The sequence below is a fragment of the Dermochelys coriacea genome, chromosome 26, assembly GCF_009764565.3.
Source record: "Dermochelys coriacea isolate rDerCor1 chromosome 26, rDerCor1.pri.v4, whole genome shotgun sequence".
Lineage (NCBI taxonomy): Eukaryota > Metazoa > Chordata > Testudines > Dermochelyidae > Dermochelys > Dermochelys coriacea.
The window spans coordinates 669,004-689,959 of record NC_050093.1 but is presented as its reverse complement, the minus strand read 5'-3'; the positions used below and the strand labels follow the sequence as shown (position 1 = coordinate 689,959).

The 20,956-nt window shown below is 50.2% G+C and overlaps 1 protein-coding gene across 2 annotated transcripts in view; it reads right to left on the bottom strand.

Moving 5' to 3' along the window:
- Positions 1-11,286, bottom strand: part of SFRP1 (secreted frizzled related protein 1) — a 64,603-nt gene extending 53,317 nt beyond the window's left edge. The window contains exon 1 of one of the 2 annotated variants that reach the window (XM_038384726.2): positions 9,008-11,286. In XM_038384726.2, coding sequence (XP_038240654.1) covers positions 9,008-9,551 — 544 coding nt within the window. In that variant the 5' untranslated portion in view covers positions 9,552-11,286. The remainder of the gene's footprint in view (positions 1-9,007) is intronic. The other variant, XM_043503105.1, reaches the window with a different exon arrangement.
- Between the last annotated feature and the right edge of the window lie 9,670 nt (positions 11,287-20,956).

Sequence of the window (20,956 nt, the reverse complement as noted above, 5' to 3'; positions counted from 1 at the left end):
ACCAAGACTGCTCACTGTACTTTAAAGCTGCCCTTCCTTGCTGGAGCCCACTTGGAAGCCAGAGGGTGCCAACACCTATTGTTGGGTGGGGGCGAATCAAGCCAATTTCTATTTGTTTCAATCGAGAATGAACTTGGTAGATAAGAAAACATCTCCAGCTGGCTTCCCGGAAAGTCCCAGCCAGCATCAGACCTGGACGGAGGCTGCAGCCAGCAAAGCGCTGACTTAGAGGGAATCTGGTGCCTTCCCGGTTCCCACAGAATAACTGACCTGTGAACAGAGGTTTCACCTACACTGGGGCTGCCAGTGGACCTTCTACTCTCCTGTGCTGTCCACCGGCTTTCCTGGGTCTGGTCCCACTGCACTTTAATCCATTGTTGTGCCAGCCCCACATCCTGGAACATGCATGCAGGCAGGTGTTTGGGGTGCAGGGTGAGTTCAGAACCAGCCTCACACCAGCGGGTGCACTTTGCTTTGTATCTTGTGGGAGGTGCAATCCATGGGGTGGAACGTACAGGCCCCCTCTCACTTCCAGCACTGCAGAATAGCTTCTAGTCTGACTTTACCCAAAGAAAGCAGTAGTGGCTTGAACACTAGCCTAGGCCTTAGGAGACCTGGGTTCTATTCCTAGCTCTGCCAGGGACCTGGGCAAGTAATTTCCCATCTACTTGCCTCAGTTTCCCCATCTGTAAAATGGGGTTAATGATACTGACTTCCTTTGTAAAGTGCTTTGAAGCCTACTGATGATAACCGTGAGGCATAGACAATAGCAGCAGTGCCCTCAGACCATTATTAAACTTCCTGCTGGTTCAAGAGCGAATGCAGAGTGCTTTCCACTTGGTCAGGAGCTCCAGGAGTTACTTCTACAGCATGCCCACAAAAGAGGGGAACTGTTGAGGAACAGGTTTCAGAGTAGCAGCCGTGTTAGTCTGTATTCGCAAAAAGAAAAGGAGTACTTGTGGCACCTTAGAGACTAACACATTTATTAGAGCATAAGCTTTCGTGAGCTACAGCTCACTTCATCGGATGCATTTGGTGGAAAAAACAGAGGAGAGATTTATATACACACACAGTGTGTATGATAAACCCATTGTTTCATGTTCTCTGTGTGTGTGTGTATATAAATCTCTCCTCTGTTTTTTCCACCAAATGCATCCGATGAAGTGAGCTGTAGCTCACGAAAGCTTATGCTCTAATAAATTTGTTAGTCTCTAAGGTGCCACAAGTACTCCTTTTCTTTTTGTTGAGGAACATGACACCAAAGCTGAACATAGGAAAGCCCAAAGAGCAGCTGCTGCTCTCTGTGGCTTGAAGGGCCGGTGCTGTGTGGAGCCATCAGGCTCAGAATGATTAGATTTTTATCAGTAAGTGTCAATAAACACTGATTTCACCGTATACAAACAAACTGACCACAAACATTTCCATCAATAATAATCGAAATTCAAAGCTAGGCAAAGGGAAGAAAATGCTGCCCAAGAACTTGTTAGCGTTTGATTTAAGGCTGTTTACATGGTCTATTTACACATGATGTTGACAATTTGTGTTTTAATACTTATAAAGCATTAACTTTTTGAGTCTCAACATTTACTGTCATTAAATAATTGTCTGACCCCCCCCATAATTTCCCACAACTCTGACAATTTAAATAGAAACAAATCAGAAAAAAATGCTTAAAACCCATAATTTTGCACAACCGTGAAAATTTAAAATGATAAAAATTGAAAAAACAAATCCTTAAAAATAACCATTGATGTTATCCATCAATATCATATAAAAAGCAGTGAATTCTGTCCAGCCTATTTGAGAGCTAATTGCTGATAATATCTGCCCCCGGGGGTTGTCACATAGTTTCACATAAACCATGTTTTGGCTCTTCATGGGAAAAGGCTGCCATCTAAAGGCAGAGCAGCACCCAGCGTGCCTCATGGAAGTTGAAGTCTTTCAGCCACATCCCTTTCAACATCCCACCTGAAAAGCAATTACCAGCTCTGCATAAGCTTCCCTGCATGGCAGGACGCAGAGCAGGGACTGGGAAATCCCCATGCTGGAAGGCGTGGCAAAGAGCAGCCAAACCAAGCTCTCTCTCACACACACACACACACACACACACACACACACACTCTCTCTCTCTCTCTCTCTCTCTCTCTCTCTCTCTCTCTCTCTCTCTCTCTCTCTCTCTCTCTCTCTCTCTCTCTCTCTCTCTCTCTCTCTCTCTCTCCTCTCTCTCTCTCTCTCTCTCTCTCTCTCTCTCTCTCTCTCGCGCTCTCTCTCTCTCTCTCTCTCTCTCTCTCTCTCTCTCTCTCTCTCTCTCTCTCTGCATGGCTTTGGCTGCCACATGCTTCTCAGCCCCACCTCCACCAGCACTAAGACCAAGCGTCTCAGTGGTGTTTCCTAATGATAACTCCATTTTCTCCTCTCTCTTTCGCCCACCCTTAACGGCCACATCTCCCCATACTGTGCACATACAGCTCCAATTGAGGGGAGAATGCCATCACATCCCGTATCCAGGACCCTGCTGGAGTTCACCCTCCATGCATGTCAGGCCCCTGATGAGGGCAGAGAGAGTGGCCCAAGAGGTGCAGGCTAAGGTACGGGATGTGCTGTCCTATGGTTATCAAATGATATTGCAACCCACAGAGAAATGCACATGGGAGCCAGCTATGTACTCATCTCCTCATTACAGATATAATAGCAGAGACCAGAGGTCCTAGTCCCACTGGCCCCCAGGCATGCACCTGGATAGGTCACCACCCCGCCCTGTGCCACCAACTCCCCCCGGGGTTAGTAACATTTACCTGCGTGAAGGGATGGCGTAAGGATTTAATGCGACTGTTTGAACAGCACTTGGAGATCTCCAGCTGGAAGGGGGAGAGAAAGGTAATGGATATTCCTGTACTGGCAGTGATTAATTGGTGCCAGGGATTGGCAGGGTGGAGCCCTGGCACCTCTGGGCCTGGAGGTTCAGAGCCCAGCACCTCTCAGCTTGGCAGTTCAGAGCCTGGCACATCTGGGCTTGTCACGTCAGTTATGAATGTAAAAAAATTGCTTGAGACCCAGCCCCTCTTTCATTACAAATTAAGCACTGTGTACTGGCAATACATATTCAGAAGCTGGCACTTGGCTGGCTCCCAGGAATGGGTTGCGTGGACACTGTGGGGCAAGGCAACCCCACAATGCCTGAGGGACTCGGGTGAAACAAGTTACTTGTTATCTGGACCAAGCAGCATTCCCAGGCGTTGTGTCTCTTAACCCCATGATGCCATGGGGGAGGAAGCATGCCCTTCAAGGACAAAGGGGACTCTTCAGACTCCGAGATTCCTCGCTGGGCACTTGTGAGAGCTGTCTGACTTTGAACAGTCACTAGCCCCCAGGCTGCTCAGAATGTGTTCAGTGACAGGACTGAGTCTTTCCCTGCAGCCCATAACCCAGCTCCACTGCCCCTGCACTGGGCCCAGGAGGAACTCAGAACAAACTGGGGAGCAATGCAACACTTGGTTCTGACGTGGACCAACATCCAGCAGCATCAAGGTCCTGTCTGCACTCCAAAGTTATGTCGGCCTAACTTACGTCTGCATACGGCCCCTGCAGTTATTAAATCCCTTGTGTGTGCACACTTGCTCCTAGTGTCAGCAGTGCGTGTACTCACCATGTAGCGACTGTACTGTCAGCGTGGGACATTGTGGGATTGCCCCTGAAAGTCAGTAACAGTCGCCGGATGCAACGCGGTATCTACACTGACACTGTGTCGACCTAACTGCATTGACCGTGACTCTCCGCCGCTTAGGGAGGCGGAGTTACCAAATTTGCTAGAGAGGCACTTACGTCATCTGGAGCCAAATTTAAGTGAAGACACTTCCACAGCTAGGTCGATGCAAGGCAGCTTACGTCGACCTAACCCTGTAATGCAGACCTGGCCTAAAATAACACTCTGGGGCTGCAAGGAAATTGATGCTGGCCCGGAGGCCCAGGCTATACAGTGAGCTCAGATCACCGGAGGCCTGGACAAAGCCTTGCTTGGGCATCTTCTAGCTGGTATGAGTCGTGACTGAGCCAACACGCTGTTTTCTGCATTTCTGAACACAACCTCAGTCTGTTCCCAGCCTGGTTTTCCCCTGCTGCCCGTTTCCTACCACTCAGCTTTCAAGCAGCCTTACTCCAGGGGCAGGAAGAGGAATGTGTAATGCTATATTAATCTGTGACTCCCCTGATGCATCCTGTAGGCCTGCAGGCTTTACCGCCTCCTACTTAAGGAGAAAGGAATTCAGCAGGTCAGCTCTTTGAGAGGCAGAACCAAATTCCAGTGCTAAGGTGTTAATGGGGAAAAATACTGAAAGGGTTCGTTCGTTTTTATTAATATGGGAGGGGGAGCAGTGCTGGGCTCTGACCTTATTTAAGTCAACAGGAAACAAGTCCCAGCACCTGAAATCTAAGGGGGCTCCAGTTTAGTTTGGATTTTTCTTTTTATTAAAAAAAAAAAAAAAAAAGAACAAAATCTACCACCAGGAGCAGAGGAGCCCAACAGCCCCAGAGGTTTAGCAGCAGAAAAGCACAGGCCGAGCTGCTATACTGCAACTGATTCACCCCCGGCGGTCCGTTATCAGCCGATAGCTGGGAGGCTGGGGGCTTTCAGAGGGAACTCTGCAACTCTCTCTGCAGTGGTTATTTGCAGGAGTGTGAGGTGCTGGGAACTAGCAGAGGCTCAGCACCGTGCAGGATCAGGCCCCTGCATTTATTGATTTCAGGCCAAGGTCCAACTCTTTGCTAGGAGGTTGAGTACGAGACATTGGCTGGGGAGGGGTCCCAGAGTTGCTGTGGGTTAGGGAGGGGGTTGGGATTAACTTGCAAATTCACTCTGCCTGTTAGCTGCTTGTTTCTAATAGAAGGGGGCAAACAATTCTTTGTAAATAATGCATCTGGGAAACTGAGCCCACTTCTCTGTTTGTCAGTTACCCACAAAGAGACTGTGGGCCAGCCCCCACTGCTGTAAATCACTCCACTAACGTCAGTGCAGCTATATCAAGTGATACCAGCTGAGGATCAAGCCCTCTGATTATTGCAAAATGTTCTCTATTTGAACCTATGTGCCTGATGCAGAAATATCCTGCCGAAGGAATAGGCACAAAGCAGTCGCTATTTATTATCCCTGGTGGATGACTGGTCGGCTATGTCACATCGTATTTTTTCTCCAAATGGACACAACTAAAACCTTACCAGCAGGAGCCAGGAAAGTGAAAGGGATTTCAAGATGGCTGAATGAATTTTCCCAGCACATGCCTTCATGTGAACACACTTTTACATGAGCATTCAAAGACTCTTGCTTTCTGGGAATGTTTTTACAAACAAACAAAATCAGTTGTATGAACATTCATGGCAAACAAGAGTGTGAATGCCATTTAACAGAGGTGTGGGTGTAGCTGAGGACTTCAGTACTTTCCTTCCACAACTTGCCCATCCCTAGTTACTAATTTGTGCTTTTAAGTGAACAGTCAATGGATCCAGAAGCTTTTGTGATGGGCATGTTTCTCAAGTGCTGATAGGACAGGGCCATGTCTACACTATGGGCACTACAGAGACACTGCTATGGTGCTACGGGTTCCTATACTGATGGAGGGGTCTTTCCATCGCTGTAGGTAATCCACCTCTTCAAGAGGTAGTAGCTAGGTCAACAGAATTCTTCCATCAACTTACCCGCTTCTAGGTCGGACCTAACCAGAGCACTCAGGGATGTGAATGTTTTTCACTCCCCTGAGCACTGTAGCTATATTGAGGTAACTTTTAAGTGTGGGCCAAACCTAGGTCCTTTCTGCAACCCACAGAAAAGGATTCACAAATGCTTGGAATCGGAGTTGACATCATTTATTGTAACAAAGTCACTTTACTGATTACCGTGAATAGCATAACGATATTTATATTGTGTCGGCGAGCATGTTAGAAATGGTTAGAGAGGGACAGTTCTCATCAGCACTCCCCAGGGGAGGGGGCTGAGTTTTAAATCCTGTGTTTATCCGAAACTATTTTTGGACATTTCTAAAGCTATGTCTACACCTAGCACTTTTGTCGGAAAAGCATTTGTCGGTGAAAAAAAGCACACCCCTCCGACCGACATAAGTTACACCGTCAGAAGCAGCAGCATAGAGAAGCTCTCCTGCCATTGTAGGTACCCCCGCTCATTGGGGATGGTTTAATTATGCCTACCAGAGAGCTCTCTCCTGCCAGCATAGAGCAGGTACACAGGAGACCTTAGAATGGCGCAGCTGCAGCGGTACAGCTGAGAGGCTGTAAGGTCTCCCGTGTAGGCATAGCCTAACCTATATGGGAAAGCTGAGCAGAATCTGTTTGTTTGGAAAGACCTTCTTTCCTAGCCCTTGCAAACAGCACTGATTTTAAAAGAAAAAGTTGGGAAGTGCTGAGTCTGGGCTGACCCAAAGCAGTGGGAATCTGTAATGATGGGGGTTACCGCGGAAAGCACATGGGGACAGCACTACATTGAGAATTCCAAGAGGCACAGAACAAATCCTCCTACGTTCTCAGAAGACGAGAGCACAGCTCTGCTGAGTTGCCATAGCCTTTCAAGACAGTGATTTCACAGCCTTCCTTCAAAGTAAAGGACTTTTCCAAGAGATAAAGTTGGGAAAAAAACCAGCAAAAGCCAGAAAATTGGAGATTGTGCTCCACAAATCCCTGCTGTTCCCCCATGTCCTGCCCCTTGCACTCACCCATCAGGTGGGACTCTCAGTGTACCTGGGAACTCACTTGGGCTGCCCAGCTTGCCTCGACTGTGGGTGGAGTGGTGGGTTCCCTATGGGGACGTGATAGCAGACTAAGAGCCTCTTCCGCCTCCGCCCCTGAATCATTTACTGGCCATGGCTGGACATAGCAGTGCGTGTCATGCCCCACATGCTGATGTCCAGACAGATTGTGCTGGTGCAGCTGCACCAGGGCCCCCCTGAGAGATGGTGTCTCCCCCCCCCCACACTCCTTGTCACACATTGCCACCGGGTCAGGTTTGTAACCCAAACACAGCGTCACTCTGCTCTTTTCCACCTAGTATTAAACTGAGGGCTAAGATGTTCTAATTCTCAGCAGCAGGGACAATCCAGCTCCCTGTTCTCCAAGGAGCCACCCTCCCTCCTGCCAAGGAAGGCTAAGGAGATGGGAAACTCTGTGGAAGCCCCTGCTGCATTGGGACAGGGATGGTGAAACAGGTCAGTCTCATCCCTGCGGAACGAAAGCACCAGAACTCTTACTCTTTTCCCTAGCTGAGTAGCCCCCATGTTGGCAGGGGCTGGGATCCTAGCTGTGAATGGACAGGGAGAAAGCACCTTCCACCCCTCTGCTCCCCACTCTTTTCAGCACTAAGAGTTAACTGAGCTGTGCCTCTCTCTCTGCAAGTACTCTGTGCTCTAATTTTTACAGACACTCTGAGGATGTTACTCCTTGATTCCAGACTGCGTTCATTTCCTGCTCTAGAGAGTGGAAATTAAATGATAATTGGAGGATTCTGGGCAGTACAGTTTCTGGTGTGGAAAGTAGCATAATATTATATAACCCACAGTGAGAGGAGAAACCCAGGCTGGCTGGGCAAGGGCTCTCCCTCAGCACTGAGCAGAACATAAAGTGCTTTGTTTGCCAAAGGTAACTGCACTTGAGCAGCTATAGCGAATGGCAAATTTATCTTCAGATGAACCCCGGACACAAACAGGGAATAAATCACTGGAATTATTCTCCTGGCTGCCACGAACTCCCTCCAAAAGCAGCTCAGGAAAACCAAGTGATCCTGTCCCTTCCAAGTGAAGCTATAGGCACCAGAAGAAGAGAGCTGCAACCCCCTTTTTAAATACATTGTCTTCATTTTTTTAGTATTTTCTTTCCTACTGACCTTTGAAATACTTTTAGGACCCAGAACTGGACAGCTAAACACCTGGTCCTGTATTTGTTTTAGAAGTTTTAAGCAACAAACCAAAGATTAGTGTAACTCAATCCACGCAAGCCCATGTAATATCAAACAGACCTGCTGTCCAATAGAATCAAACAAGCAGTTTGCCTCTGCTTTGTCCAAACAACCTGGAAGTCTGTTTAACTTACAATAAAATTCTTGATCAGAAATGTTGCCCCATACAAAACTCTAGCCTCAGGTCCAGGTTTACAGCCCTTACCTGAAATGAACAGGGTTTGTTTTTCTAAATACGTGTAACCTGCTGCACTGAGGCTGTTTTGTGGCATGACTGAAGCAAACCCATCCAGCCTCAAACTTCAGCGCTGCTAGGAAAACAGGGTGTTCCTAACAGGTTTATTTTCACTGCTTCCCCAGGTTAGCCCAGGTTTAGACATGTGGCCTGGGCTATTACTATAAAATGATTCCACGAGACTTAGGAATGCGAGGAAAGGTCCATTAGAACAGAGGCAGCAGCTGTCCCTTTCACATCACTGTCAATAGTGGTAGAGAGGTCCCAGATATCAACACTAGGCTCCAGCCTAAGAGAATCAAAACCACCAGGAAGGAGCCCAGCCCGGAGAACATTTACATGCTTAGAGGCTGATCCTGCTAGGGTCTAAGATACTGAACTTCGGCAGAACGCTTGCTGCAGAGAGGGGACACTCAGAGAGAAATGCATCCGATGAAGTGAGCTGTAGCTCACGAAAGCTTATGCTCTAATAAATTTGTTAATCTCTAAGGTCTCTAAGGTGCCACAAGTACTCCTTTTCTTTTTGTGAATACAGACTAACACGGCTGCTACTCTGAAACCTGTCAGAGAGAAGAGTTGCTCGCAAAGTGGTAGCTGGGGCAAGTTCTAAAGGGAGAACTTGCTTCCCTTTTCTTCCCCCCTCTGTGGCTGGAGGAGGGGCGGCTACCCTGGAGCAGAGTTCAGGTGATTTGTGCTATCACTTCTGGAGGGAGTTCTTCTTTGGACTGGAGCTGCATCTCCCTCAGGCCAGCCTCTGCTCTGCTAGGAAAGGGGGGAACCCAGGGGTTAGTAGGGACAGGGCCAGTACCAGTGAGACTTACCTTGGGGCTTGGAAGCCTCTGTGGTATTGGGAGTGGTCATCGCAATGCAGACGTCGTCCTGGGGGAACTGGTCGCACTTGAGCATTTCTGGCCAGTAGAAGCCAAAGAACTGCATGACGGGCTCGCAGGAGTCACGCACGGCCTCGCAGAGCCAGCGGCAGGGGTAGATAGGCCGATCCAGGCACACGGGGGCAAACAGGGAGCAGAGGAAGACCTGGGTGCCAATGTGGCAGTTCTTGTTGAGCAAGGGCACCCAGCTGCTGGCCTGCTGCTTCACCTCGGCCATGGTCTCGTGGTCCAGCAGGTTTGGCAGGACCATTTTGTCATAGCCCACGCTGTGACAAAGGCGCAGGTCCGCTGGGATGGCCACACACTGCGGGGGTTTGGTGTAAAATCGCCCACTTTGGTAAGAGCCTATGTCGGACTGGAAACTCACATAGTCATATTCATTTGCATCACTGCAAGCAAAGAGTCCGGCTGCCAAGGCCAGCAGAGCCTCGGCTCCGCTCCAGCTGGGGCCTCCTGAACTCTGGACTCTGCCCATTCTTTAAGCTGAATGAAATCAAGTTCCAGGAGCTTTCTGCTTCCTCTCCCCTCCTGGGTTGGAGGTCTGCAGGGAAACCCTCCCGCCCGGTGCAAGGCAGAGGTCTGCCCTCCTTCCCTTGCCTCTGAGTGCCTGAGCAAAGGAAGCAGCTTCTCTCGCCTGGTGGCTGCGCCTGGAGCACCTACTCTGGAGGCAGCCGGACTGAGAATGGCCAGAGCTCTTGTGGGAGAGAGTTTCTGAGCCTCACACACCAGCCAATCAGCACTGAGCTGCTCCTAGTGTGCTCATTTACAAGTGTCAGTCACAGACTCAATTAGCCAATCACCTCCCTAGCACGGGCTCATTTGGGTATAAGCTAGATACAGGTCAACTCCCCTCAAAACAAAACCCAAAGCTGCACAACAGAGCGAACTGCATCTTCCCTGCAGGAAGCAGCAAACTTCTCGGATGCCAGCTAATGGAGAGAGCTCATGTTTTACCTTCAGAGTTGCACACGCTGACTCACAAATCAACCAAGTCTGTCTGGGAGGCTTTCTGAGTGCTGTGAAACCTGCAGAGCACAAGGCCAGGAACTTTTTGCTCCTTACAGAGTCTGTTGTGCTGCCAAGTGGAGGAGTTCTCTTGTCAGAGCTTCCTGAAAGAGTGAAGATATGGCAGTTCTGCAGTTAGCATTGTCCAGCAGCCCAGAGAACAGTACACTTGTTCTTGCAATTTGAAACCAGCACTGGCTTCCCTGCTGTCCTCCCCCAAATAATTACTGCTGGATGGGACGCAGGGTGTTAGAGAGGCAAACATTAAAAACACACATTAGCTCATTGGAGCTGCTTGTATAAATCTGACAAGCCCCTCACTCAAGCACCCATTTGAGTCCAATTTGTTACCTAAGTCAGCAATTCTCTGGAGCTGTTCAGCTTCAGAGCACCTAGCCAGGATCAGTAAATGGTCCAACACCTTGCAGCGCAGGGCAGCTTTATTCCCCGTTCTGAGGGCTGATAAGTCTCCCCTCAGGAGAGAAATCATTCGGAGGAAGCTGATTGCTAGAAGGTTCCAAAAGGCTTCAGTCATGGAGGGGAAAAGGGAGTTGGCTCCATGAGAGGCTCTACACCTGGTCCAGCTGGGTTCACAAGCCCCTGGGCTTGGGCTTTGTGGAATAAACAATTCCAAGCAGTTTTTTGTTTTGCAGCGATTCCCTTTGTCCTCCGACAATGGCTGCACGCGCTGTTTCCTTGGTTTTGTGCAGGAGCGGTTAATTCAGAAGTAGTTTTATATTTGCCAGCCACCTCCAGAGAAATACAGGGCCAGAATTGGAAAGGCCAGTGTCACCGGGCCACTGGGTGATGCTCTGGAGCTGCTCCCTTCGAAGCCAGGCAGGACTCTGGGGAATCCTCCTCTCTTGGAGCAGACTCTCTGCAGGGCAAGAAGCTCACACAGCATCGACCTTCCTGGATCTGACCTCGGAGCATTCAGCCTCCCCTGCCCCTCCATGCGCTTCCTGCAGCGCGTCCGCCCAGGTGGGCTCCTGGGGAAGCCAGAGGGTCCTGCACCCCAACTCCACAGTCAGACGTGACTTTCAGCCAGCCAGTAAAACAGAAGGTTTATTAGACGACAGGAATATGGTCTAAAATAGAGCTAGTAGGTACAGAGAACAGGACCCCTCAGTCAGGTCCATCTTGGGGGGCAGGGAGGCCAGAGCCCCATCTGGGCCTCCCTCCATTTCCCCAGTCAGCTCCAAACTGAAACTCTCCCCTCCCTCCTCTGGCCTTTGTCTCTTTCCCAGGCCAGGAGGCCACCTGACCTCTTTGTTCTCCAACCCCTTCAGTTGGCACCTTTGCAGGGGAGGGGCCCAGGCCATCAGTTGCCAGGAGACAGGGTGTCGGCCATTCTCTGTGCAGACACCATCACACTGGCCCTCTAGGGCTCTGCCACAATCACACCCCCTTATCCCACCACCTAGATACTTAAGAAATGCCTAGGGGAAACTGAGGCACCCCCACAGTAGTCAGAGAAAACATTAAGAACATTCCCACTTCGTCACAGCCAGTCAGATGTGTTAATTTGTGTGACTCTTTCTATTGATTCTGCCAAGCTGTGCTGCTATGAGACAGAATCACTGTGGAGCAGGTTTTTTAAATCAATGAGAGTTAGACATGTTTGCACATGAGGCACCTAGTCTGCATCTTTAGGCACCTAGATACCTTTACAAATCTGGCCCTAACTGTACAAGGCCATGTGCCCTATGCCATCAGGGAATCTAGGGTCTATTTGAAACTCTCAGCTTTTCTGCAAACAGCATTTCCAACGCTGCAAAATGTTTCTGGAAACCTGGTCTGGACTCTGCAAACCTTACTTCCCGATGGATGGAGTCCAAGGAAAACTATGGTATTGGCAGAAAAAGCCAGGTTTTTCTTAAAGAGGTATTACCCATAATGAAATTCAGCTGGGGCTTAGTGTGGGCAGCTATGTGACAGCAGTGACTTTGCGGCTTCTCTGACTCTCAGCAGCACTCTTTCCCCTTTCCTCACAAAAAGGGACACAGTGGGGAAAAGTAATGTTGGTAGCCAGCAGCTTAACTCTTCTGCTGTCACAAATGGTCCCGTCCCAGCAGCCTCAGGGGCTGTCCTTTGGAGTGTTCATTCTTAGCTCTGGTCTACACTACAAGCTTAGGTCAAATTTAGCAGCGTTAGATCCATTTAACCCTACACCCGTCCACACGACGAAACCATTTTTGTCGATTTAAAGGGCTCTTAAAATAGATTTCTGTACTCCTTCCCGACAAGAGGATTAGCGCTGAAATCAACAGCGCCGGGTCAAATTTGGGGTAGTGTGGACGCAATTTGATGATATTGGCTTCCAGGAGCTATCCCAGAGTGCTCCATTGTGACCGCTCTGGACAGCATTTTCAACTCAAATGCACTAGCCAGGGTGACGAAGCTCTGTCCTTGCCTCCGTGGATCCCGCGTTTCCTGGCCGATTTCGCTAGCCTCAGAGGCTCACTGTGATCCTGCACGTAACCCTTCTTCTCTAGAGACAAGAGTCACAGTCTACTGAGCCATTTTCATCATAAGCCAGCGAGGGAGGTGAGGAGAAGTTATCCTTCCTTGCACAGTCTCTGTTGTCTCCCAGTCTCAGTGATTAATCAGGGGGCAAAGTGCGGGGGGGAGGAAAAGCCCGGGCCCACCCTCTACTCCGGGCTCCAGCCCAGGGACCCTAATAGTAGCAGCTATGGTAGCTGACCTTTTAGAAACATGACGTACAATTCCCTGGGCTACTTCCCCCACAGCACCCCTCACTTCCTCAAGCTCCACTTCACCCTTACCTCAGGGCCTCCTTCCTTGTGCCTGATATGGTGTGTACTACTCAGCCTCTCCAACCGCGCAACTTCTTCCCACAGCTCCTGACATGCACACCCACCTGACTGACTGGGAGGCTTTTAACTAGTTTCAGCCAGCCCCTGATTGGCTTCAGGTGTCCCAATCAACCTAGCCTTCTCCCTGCCTTCTGGAAAGTTCTTAATTGGCCCCAGGTGTCTTAATTGACCTGGAGCAGCTGCCATTTCACTTATCCTGGTACCAGGGATTTGTTTAGCCTGGAGCTAATATAGCTATCTCCCACTACTTTTATATAGCCATCTGGCCTTACCCCGTCACACCAGGTACACAGAAAAAGCCCCGGGAACTTTTGAATTTAATTTCCTGTTTGGCCAGTATGGCGACCTCATCAGCACAGGTGACCATGCAGTCCCAGAATCACAAAAGAGCTCCAGCATGGACCGAACGGGAGGTACTGGCTCTGATTGCTGGATGGGGAAACGAATCTGTGCTATCAGAACTCCGTTCCAAAAGATGAAATGCCAAAATATTTGCAAAAATCTCCAAGAGCATGATGGACAGAGGCTACAACAGGGACCCACAGCAGTGCCACTTGAAAATTAAGGAGCTCAGGCAAGCCTATCAAAAAACCAAAGAGGCAAACAGCCGCTCCGGGTCAGAGCCCCAAACATGCTGCTTCTATGCTGAGCTGCATGCAATTCTGGGGGGGGGGGGGCCCTACCACTACCCCACCCCTGTCCATGAACACCTGCAAGGGGGGAGTCTCATGCAACAGGGATGAGGATTTTGGGGACGAGGAAGATGAGGAGGAGGAGGATAGCGCACAGCAGGCAAGCAGAGAAACTGCTCTCCCCGACAGCCAGGAACTGTTTATCACCCTGGAGCAAATACCCTCCCAACCCTCCCAAGGTGGGCTCCCGGACCTTGAAGCCAGAGAAGGCACCTCTGGTGAGTGTACCTTTGTAAATATAATACATGGTTGAAAAGCAAATGTGTTTAATGATTAATTTGCCCTGAAGACTTGGGATGCATTTGCGGCCAGTACAGCTACTGGAAAAGTCTGTTAACATGTCTGGGGAAGGAGCAAAAATCCTCCAGGGACATCTCCATGAAGCTCTCTTGGAGGTACTCCCAAAGCCTTTGCAAAAGGTTTCTGGGGAGGGCAGCCTTATTCTGTCCTCCATGGTAGGACACTTTACCACACCAGGCCAGTAGCACGTAGTCTGGAATCATCGCATAACAAAGCATGGCAGCGTATGGTCCTGGAGTTTGCTGGCATTCAAGCAACATCCATTCTTTAGCTCTCTGTGTTATCCTCAGGAGAGTGATCATCCCAGAGAATTGGAGGGAGGGGAGGGTTAGTTGGGTTTGTGCTGCACGTTAACCCGAAAACCGCAGCCCCTCCTTGTAAATGACCAACCCAACGGGTGCTTGATATGGGAAAGGAGGGCGCTGCTGTTTGAAACCATTTCCACATGTTATGAAGGTTGAAGAAGCCGAAAGGCTGTGGCTTACCATGGCTGCCTGCAAGTCGAATTCTGTTGCCTGGCCCTGAGTGTGTAAATCTCTCACACCAAATTGGCAGGCCCTCAATATAAGAGGCAAAATGCGACCTTGTTCTGAAAGCACATGTGCTATGTAATGCTAACAGCATAGTTCACTGTGAAAGAGTCTACCCATTGTTCTCTAAAATGTGTCTCTTTAAATACTACTCTCGCTTTCTTTCCTCCCACAGCTGCAAATGTTTCAATGCTCCCCCTATCATCTCCGTCCCAGAGGCTAGCGCAGATAGAAAGGTGAAAAAAACACACTCACGATGAAATGTTCTCTGAGCTCATGCAGTCCTCCCACACTGAAAGAGCTCAGCAGAATGTGTGGAGGCAGACAATGTCAGAATCCAGGAAAGCAGAAAATGAATGTGAGGACAGGAGGGATGAGCGAGATGAGAGGTGGCGGGAGCAAGATGAGAGGAGGCAGGATGCAATGCTGAGGCTACTGGGGGATCAAATTGATATGCTCTGGGGTCTGGTGGAGCTGCAGGAAAGGCAGCAGATTGCAGCCCCTGTATAACCGCCCGCCCTCCTCCCCAAGTTCCATAGCCTCCTCGCCCAGATGCCCAAGAATGTGGGGGGGCACTCCGGGCACCCAATCACTCCACCCCAGAGGACTGCCCAAGCAACAGAAGGCTGGCATTCAATAAGTTTTGAAGTGCAGTGTGGCCTTGTCCTTCCCTCCTCCCCTCATCCACCACACAACCCGGTCCGTCCCTCCTCCCCGACCCCTCCCGGGCTACCTTGGCAGTTATCCCCCTATTTGTGTGATGAATTAATAAAGAATGCATGATTTTGAAACAACAATGACTTTATTGCCTCTGCAAGTGGTGATCGAAGGCAGGAGGGCGGTTGACTTACAGGGAAGTAGAGTGAACCAAGAGGGCGGGTTTTCATCAAGGAAAAATAAACAGAACTGTCATACCATAGCCTGGCCAGTCATGAAACTGGTTTTCAAAGCTTCTCTGATGCGCAGCGCGCCCTGCTGTGCTCTTCTAATCCCCCTGGTGTCTGGCTGCGCGTAATCAGTGGTCAGGTGATTTGCATCAACCTCCCACCCCACCATAAACGTCTCCTCCTTACTCTCATAGATATTGTGGAGCACACAGCAAGCAGCAATAACAATGGGAATATTAGTTTCGCTGAGATCTAACCGAGTCAGTAAACTGCGCCAGCGCACTTTTAAACATCCAAATGCACATTCTACTACCATTCTGCACTTGCTCAGCGTATAGTTGAACAGCTCCTTACCACTGTCCAGGGTGCCTGTGTATGGCTTCATGATCCATGGCAGTAAGGTGCAGGCTGGGTCCCCAAGGATAACTATAGGCATTTCAACATCCCTAACAGTTGTTTTCCGGTCTGGGAAGTAAGTCCCTTCCTGCAGCTGTTCAAACAGACCAGAGTTCCTGAAGGTGCGAGTGTCATGTACCTTTCCCAGCCATCCCACGTTGATGTCGGTGAAACGTCGATCCACCAGTGCTTGCAGCACCATTGAAAAGTACCCCTTGAGGTTTATGTACTGGCTGCCAAGGTGGTCCAGTCCCAAGATAGGGATACGCGTCTATCACTCCACCACAGTTTGGGAATCCCATTGCAGCAAAGCCATCCACTATGAACTGCACATTTCCCAGAGTCACTACCCTTGATAACAGCAGCTCAGTGATTGCATTGGCTACTTGGATCACAGCAGCCACCACAATAGATTTGCCCACTCCAAATTGATTCCCGACTGACCAGTAGCTGTCTGGCGTTGCAAGCTTCCAGAGGGCTATTGCCACTCGCTTCTGAACTATGAGGGCTGCTCTCATCTTGGTATTTTTGCACTTCAGGGCAGGGGAAAGCAAGTCACAAAGTTCCATGGAAGTGCCCTTATGCATGCAAAAGTTTCACAATCACTGGGAATCATCCCAGACCTGCAACACTATGCGGTCACACCAGTCTGTGCTTGTTTCCCAGGCCCAGAATCGGCGTTCCACGGCATGAGCCTGCCCCATTGCCATCAGGATGTCCAAACTGCCGGAGCCCATGCTTTGAGAGAAGTCTGTGTCCATGTCCTCATCACTCTCGTCACCGCGCTGCCGCCGCCTGCTCGCCTGCTTTTTCAGGTTCTGGTTCTGCACATACTGCAGAAAAATGCACGAGGTGTGTACAATGCTCATAACTGCCATGGTGATCTGAGCAGGCTCCATGCTTGCCATGGTATGGCATCTGCAGGAGAGCAGAGTTGCAGCAGAAGCGGTGGCTGATGATGGATGCCACGAGAATAGATATTTATAGAGAACAACGAGAGGACCTGCAAAGTGGATTCATGAGAGCAGGAGAGCAGAGTTGCAGCGGAAGCGGTGGAGGATGACGGTTAGCACCGCGCACATTTCCCGAGGAAGAACACACGTACCGGGGAGCCCATGACAGACAACATGGAGAAATTTGCTATTGAAACAACAGCAGCAGAGCAAAGTTGCAGCAGAAACAGTGTATGACGATGGTTAGCAGTCCTACTGCACCATCTGCTGCCAGCAGCATGCAGGACACAACAGCGGCGGTGTCGGTGAGCTGAGCTGAGCGGACTGCATGCTTGCTGTGGTTTGGTGTCTGTGCAGAAAGAAGGCGCGAAACGATTGTCTGCCGTTGCTTTCACGGGGGGGGGGGGGCGACTGAACACATGTACCCAAAACCACCCATGACAATGTTTTTGCCCCATCAGGAATTGGGAGCTTAACCCAGAACTCCAATGGGCAGCAGAGACTGCGGGAACTGTTGGATAGCTACCCACAGTGCACCGCTCCGTAAGTTGATGCTAGCCACGGTAGTGAGGACGCACTCCGTTGACTTAATGCACTTAGTGTGGACATATGCAATTGACTGTATAAAATCGATTTCTAAAAATCGACTTCTATAATATCAACCTAATTTCATAATGTAGACATACCCTTAGGACTGTCAGAATACCTGTCCCTTCCCTACCAGTACCTAGTACTGGCCATTCCTGGACAGTAAGCTGGACAGATCCCTGGGCTGGGGCACTGGGGCAGTCTGGGGGCCCAGGTCACATGAAAAGGCAGCTCAGCTCAGTTTGCTCCCATTGTGTTTCTTTTTCTGGAGTTGGCCAAGCCTTCCACTCCAAATCCAGCTGTGACTGTTATTTAAAAGTCATATGTCTGAGAGGAGTTACCCCGAAGTGAAATGGAAAAGCCCTGGAAAGCCCCTGTACACTGATCCCTCTAAGCTGTGCGCATGTACGCACGCATACAGATCCTAAACCCCACGTACACGGCAAAACACCACGTGCACAAAAATTTGCACAGAAGAAATTTTTTGTGCCCACAGCCTGTCAAAAATTAGAGGGAACATTGCCCCTGTACTGTCTGGATTCCTATCCCCACTGTGGGGACATCGACAGGAAATGCAGCTCGGCATCTGGGTAAGATGGTGGTGGTGAGGAGGGAGAGGAAAGAAGTTTTAAGAACTAGCTGCCACCCCAACAGCACCCTTTGTCCAAGGCACCAGTGCCCAGGATCCTTCCTGGATACCCATGTAGCTATGGCTGCAACCAGCTTCCTCCAGCCCCCAGAGCTGTTCCCACTTGTCAGACACAATACGAGGCATAGGGACCCACACTTCCATGACCTCACAGGACCTAGCAACAGAAACAGTGACAGCCAAAGCTTCCATTCGCCCAGAATGGGACAGCACAGGGCTGCTGAGAGCACAGCACCCTGATCTGCTGCTCCCAGGGCCAGACCCAAGGCTTCATTCCTAGCCTTGAAAGGTCTCTTCTGGAGATCATCTCTTTCTGTCCCCCGTGATGTATCTTCCCACCACGGTTACATTAATCAGGAGACACGGACCCATTAGCTCTCAGGGTAACACATTAGAGAGAGAGAGAGTTTGACTGGCTGCTGCTCCATGCCTATGGAACTCACTGCCACAAGGAATCAAGATGACCTTGAACCTTGCCTCTGTCAGAGGCCAGCAGTGTGGGAGTGCAGGGAGACAGGGTCTGTGAGGGGACAGAATTATTATTTGTGCAGGGCTATGGCCCTTTACAAAAGCTCCTTGGCCAGGGCCCTGTCTGTTGATCTGGGATGGCTGTGGTATAAACAAAGGGCAAGGTGCCGAGATGGGAGCAGAGTGCCATGGCTGATCCCTGGTTGGAAAGGGAGAGAGAGATGGAGACACTTGGTATGGGGTGTGGGAAGCTGCCGTGCGCATGGAGCAGCCTGGGTGGGGAAGGGAAGGCACATACTGAGTGTTTTACGTACACAGTTTTTTACATTTCAGTCACACAATTCACTGCAGGCCCTTCGTTCAGCTTTAAACTTACAATCAGAGGACAAAGAGAAACCCCTGGTATCTCTCATTTAAAGCAGGGAGCCTGGAGAGTGGGGTCGTTTTTCAGATCACTTCAGTAAGTGGAGCTAGATGTAAGAACAGGCATGTGTCCCCAGGAATCATCTCTCCTGTATCCGGTTGGTCCTGTCCCCTGGCCAGCTGGTGATAACAGGGGTTAAACATATCTCTGTGGGAATTACACTTTCCTGGACTATTCTGTGGGGCTGGCAGCTCTTTTTGTTTTCCAAGGTCTTGTTGGTTTTGTGATAATCGTTAGGACTAAGAGAGAGGCTGTATTGTTTAGGGGACAAAGGGGGAAGCATGTGTATCCCGGGTGCAGGCAGCCCAGCATTCCTGTCTTCATCCTCCTCCAGCACCAGAGAGCTATTTTTCCAAGTGGGAACTAGCCGGGTGTCTCTATGTCTCCCCCAGCAGTGACGAGACCCCTGGGACCCGCTGTGATGAGCTAGGTACAATAATGGCATATGGACTGATATTGCCGGCCTGTGTTCGGAAATCACTGCCCCAGCTCCTGTCGCTGGGGGTGGACCTGACTCCGAACGCCGTCTGCCTGTGATTTATTCCTTCCTGTCTCCTGCACCACCTCAGGCCTGGCCCGGCTTCTAGGTGAGCTGGCGCCAGCAGTAACCCTCACTCTGGGTAGGTATTTGCTGCCTGCAGTATGAGTGCTCACACTGGGTGCTCCAGCAGCACTCCCTCCCTGCCATGCTCACAATGATTCATGGGGCTTCGGGGAAACACCTCAGCCCGCAAAAACTGAGCTGAAAACGTTTCTGAACTCCTCCAGCGGTGCCCGACCATCCCATGGCACTGGGAGTAAACGCCTCCTGCCCTAGGGTCCTGGCCACAGGGGAGAAGCAAAGAGGGGTCCAGCTCTTTCATGCCCACATGGAGCTCCTTGCCCAGGCTGGGGCCAAGGCCCATGGATCTACAGCAACACACTCCCCTAGCCCCCTTCGCTGCAGCATGGGAGATGTAGCAGGCGTGAATAGTCCTGCAGAAGCACCTGATGACCAAGCCAGGAGTTTGGGCTGTACAGCTAAACTTGGTCCTGAATCCTCCCTTCCCTTCCGTTCAGGGTCCTGAATTCTGGCTGCCAGCTCCATCAGAGCCGGGAGGGAGGGAGAATCCTGCCCTGCACACAGACCATTTGATTGTGAGCAGCAGTGGGCAGGCGCCGGCGCCTCATCTCTACTGCTCATCCCATGCCTGCCCCCATCCACCAGCACATTGCTTTTGTGCCCCACTCGCCCCGGGGAGCTGGATTTAATTATCTTTACTACATGCTATTTTTATTATGTATTATTTTTTTACAGCCGGAGCCCCAAAGAAGCCAGTGGGATATTAGCCTTTCTGTTTCAAAGAGGCTTTGTATATGAAAAATAATACCGAGTGATAGGTGATTGGCATGCAGTATGGACACTGGAACGCAAGGCACCCCACACCAAGAAGGCAAGTACAGCCACGCATTTGCCATGGAAAGAGGGTGCACCACAGACAGCCGTCTGACCCAGCAGTTGTCCCATTTACTGTATCGAAAGGGTGCATTGGCACCACAGGGCTCAATCTTGTCCTATCACTGCTAACAAAGGGGAAGACCGGGAGCCACAATCCCTGATTATAACACAGAGGATCTGAGCGAGGAGGGAATTCAGCATCAGGGACAGACTGATCTTCAGAATGAACGATCCCTCCTACAGGGCTTTGGGATGATGTATGACAAGAAAATTGCAGGCACAGCCACGTCAATATGTACACCAGGCTTTCTACTGGCACGGAATAACCTGGCTTCCTCTGCTTCCCTTCAGCCTGTCTTTTGTCCTTCTTTAAAATAACCTTCGGGTTCCCAAAGGAGTGAACTCAAAGCAGCGGATGGGAGGAGTGGCAGGGGCACTAGTCACCTGGGGTATGAGAGTGCAGAAGAGCTTGGCTCTGTCAGGTTGCAAGATTCCCCGAGGGTCACTCATCACTCAGACCCACTGTGGCACAGGATGGAATGTGTGCAGATTTGCCTCTGCATTGAATCTGAGCCCAGATAGCAAGCACATGCAGGTAGCATCCTAAGCCATCTGTCCTTGCTCCGTAGGAAGGAGGCAAGCGGTCCTTCTGTTTCCAAGGGGCAGGTTATTCCTTGCATGCATTCCCTATTGCACCATCAGAGCGCCAGCAA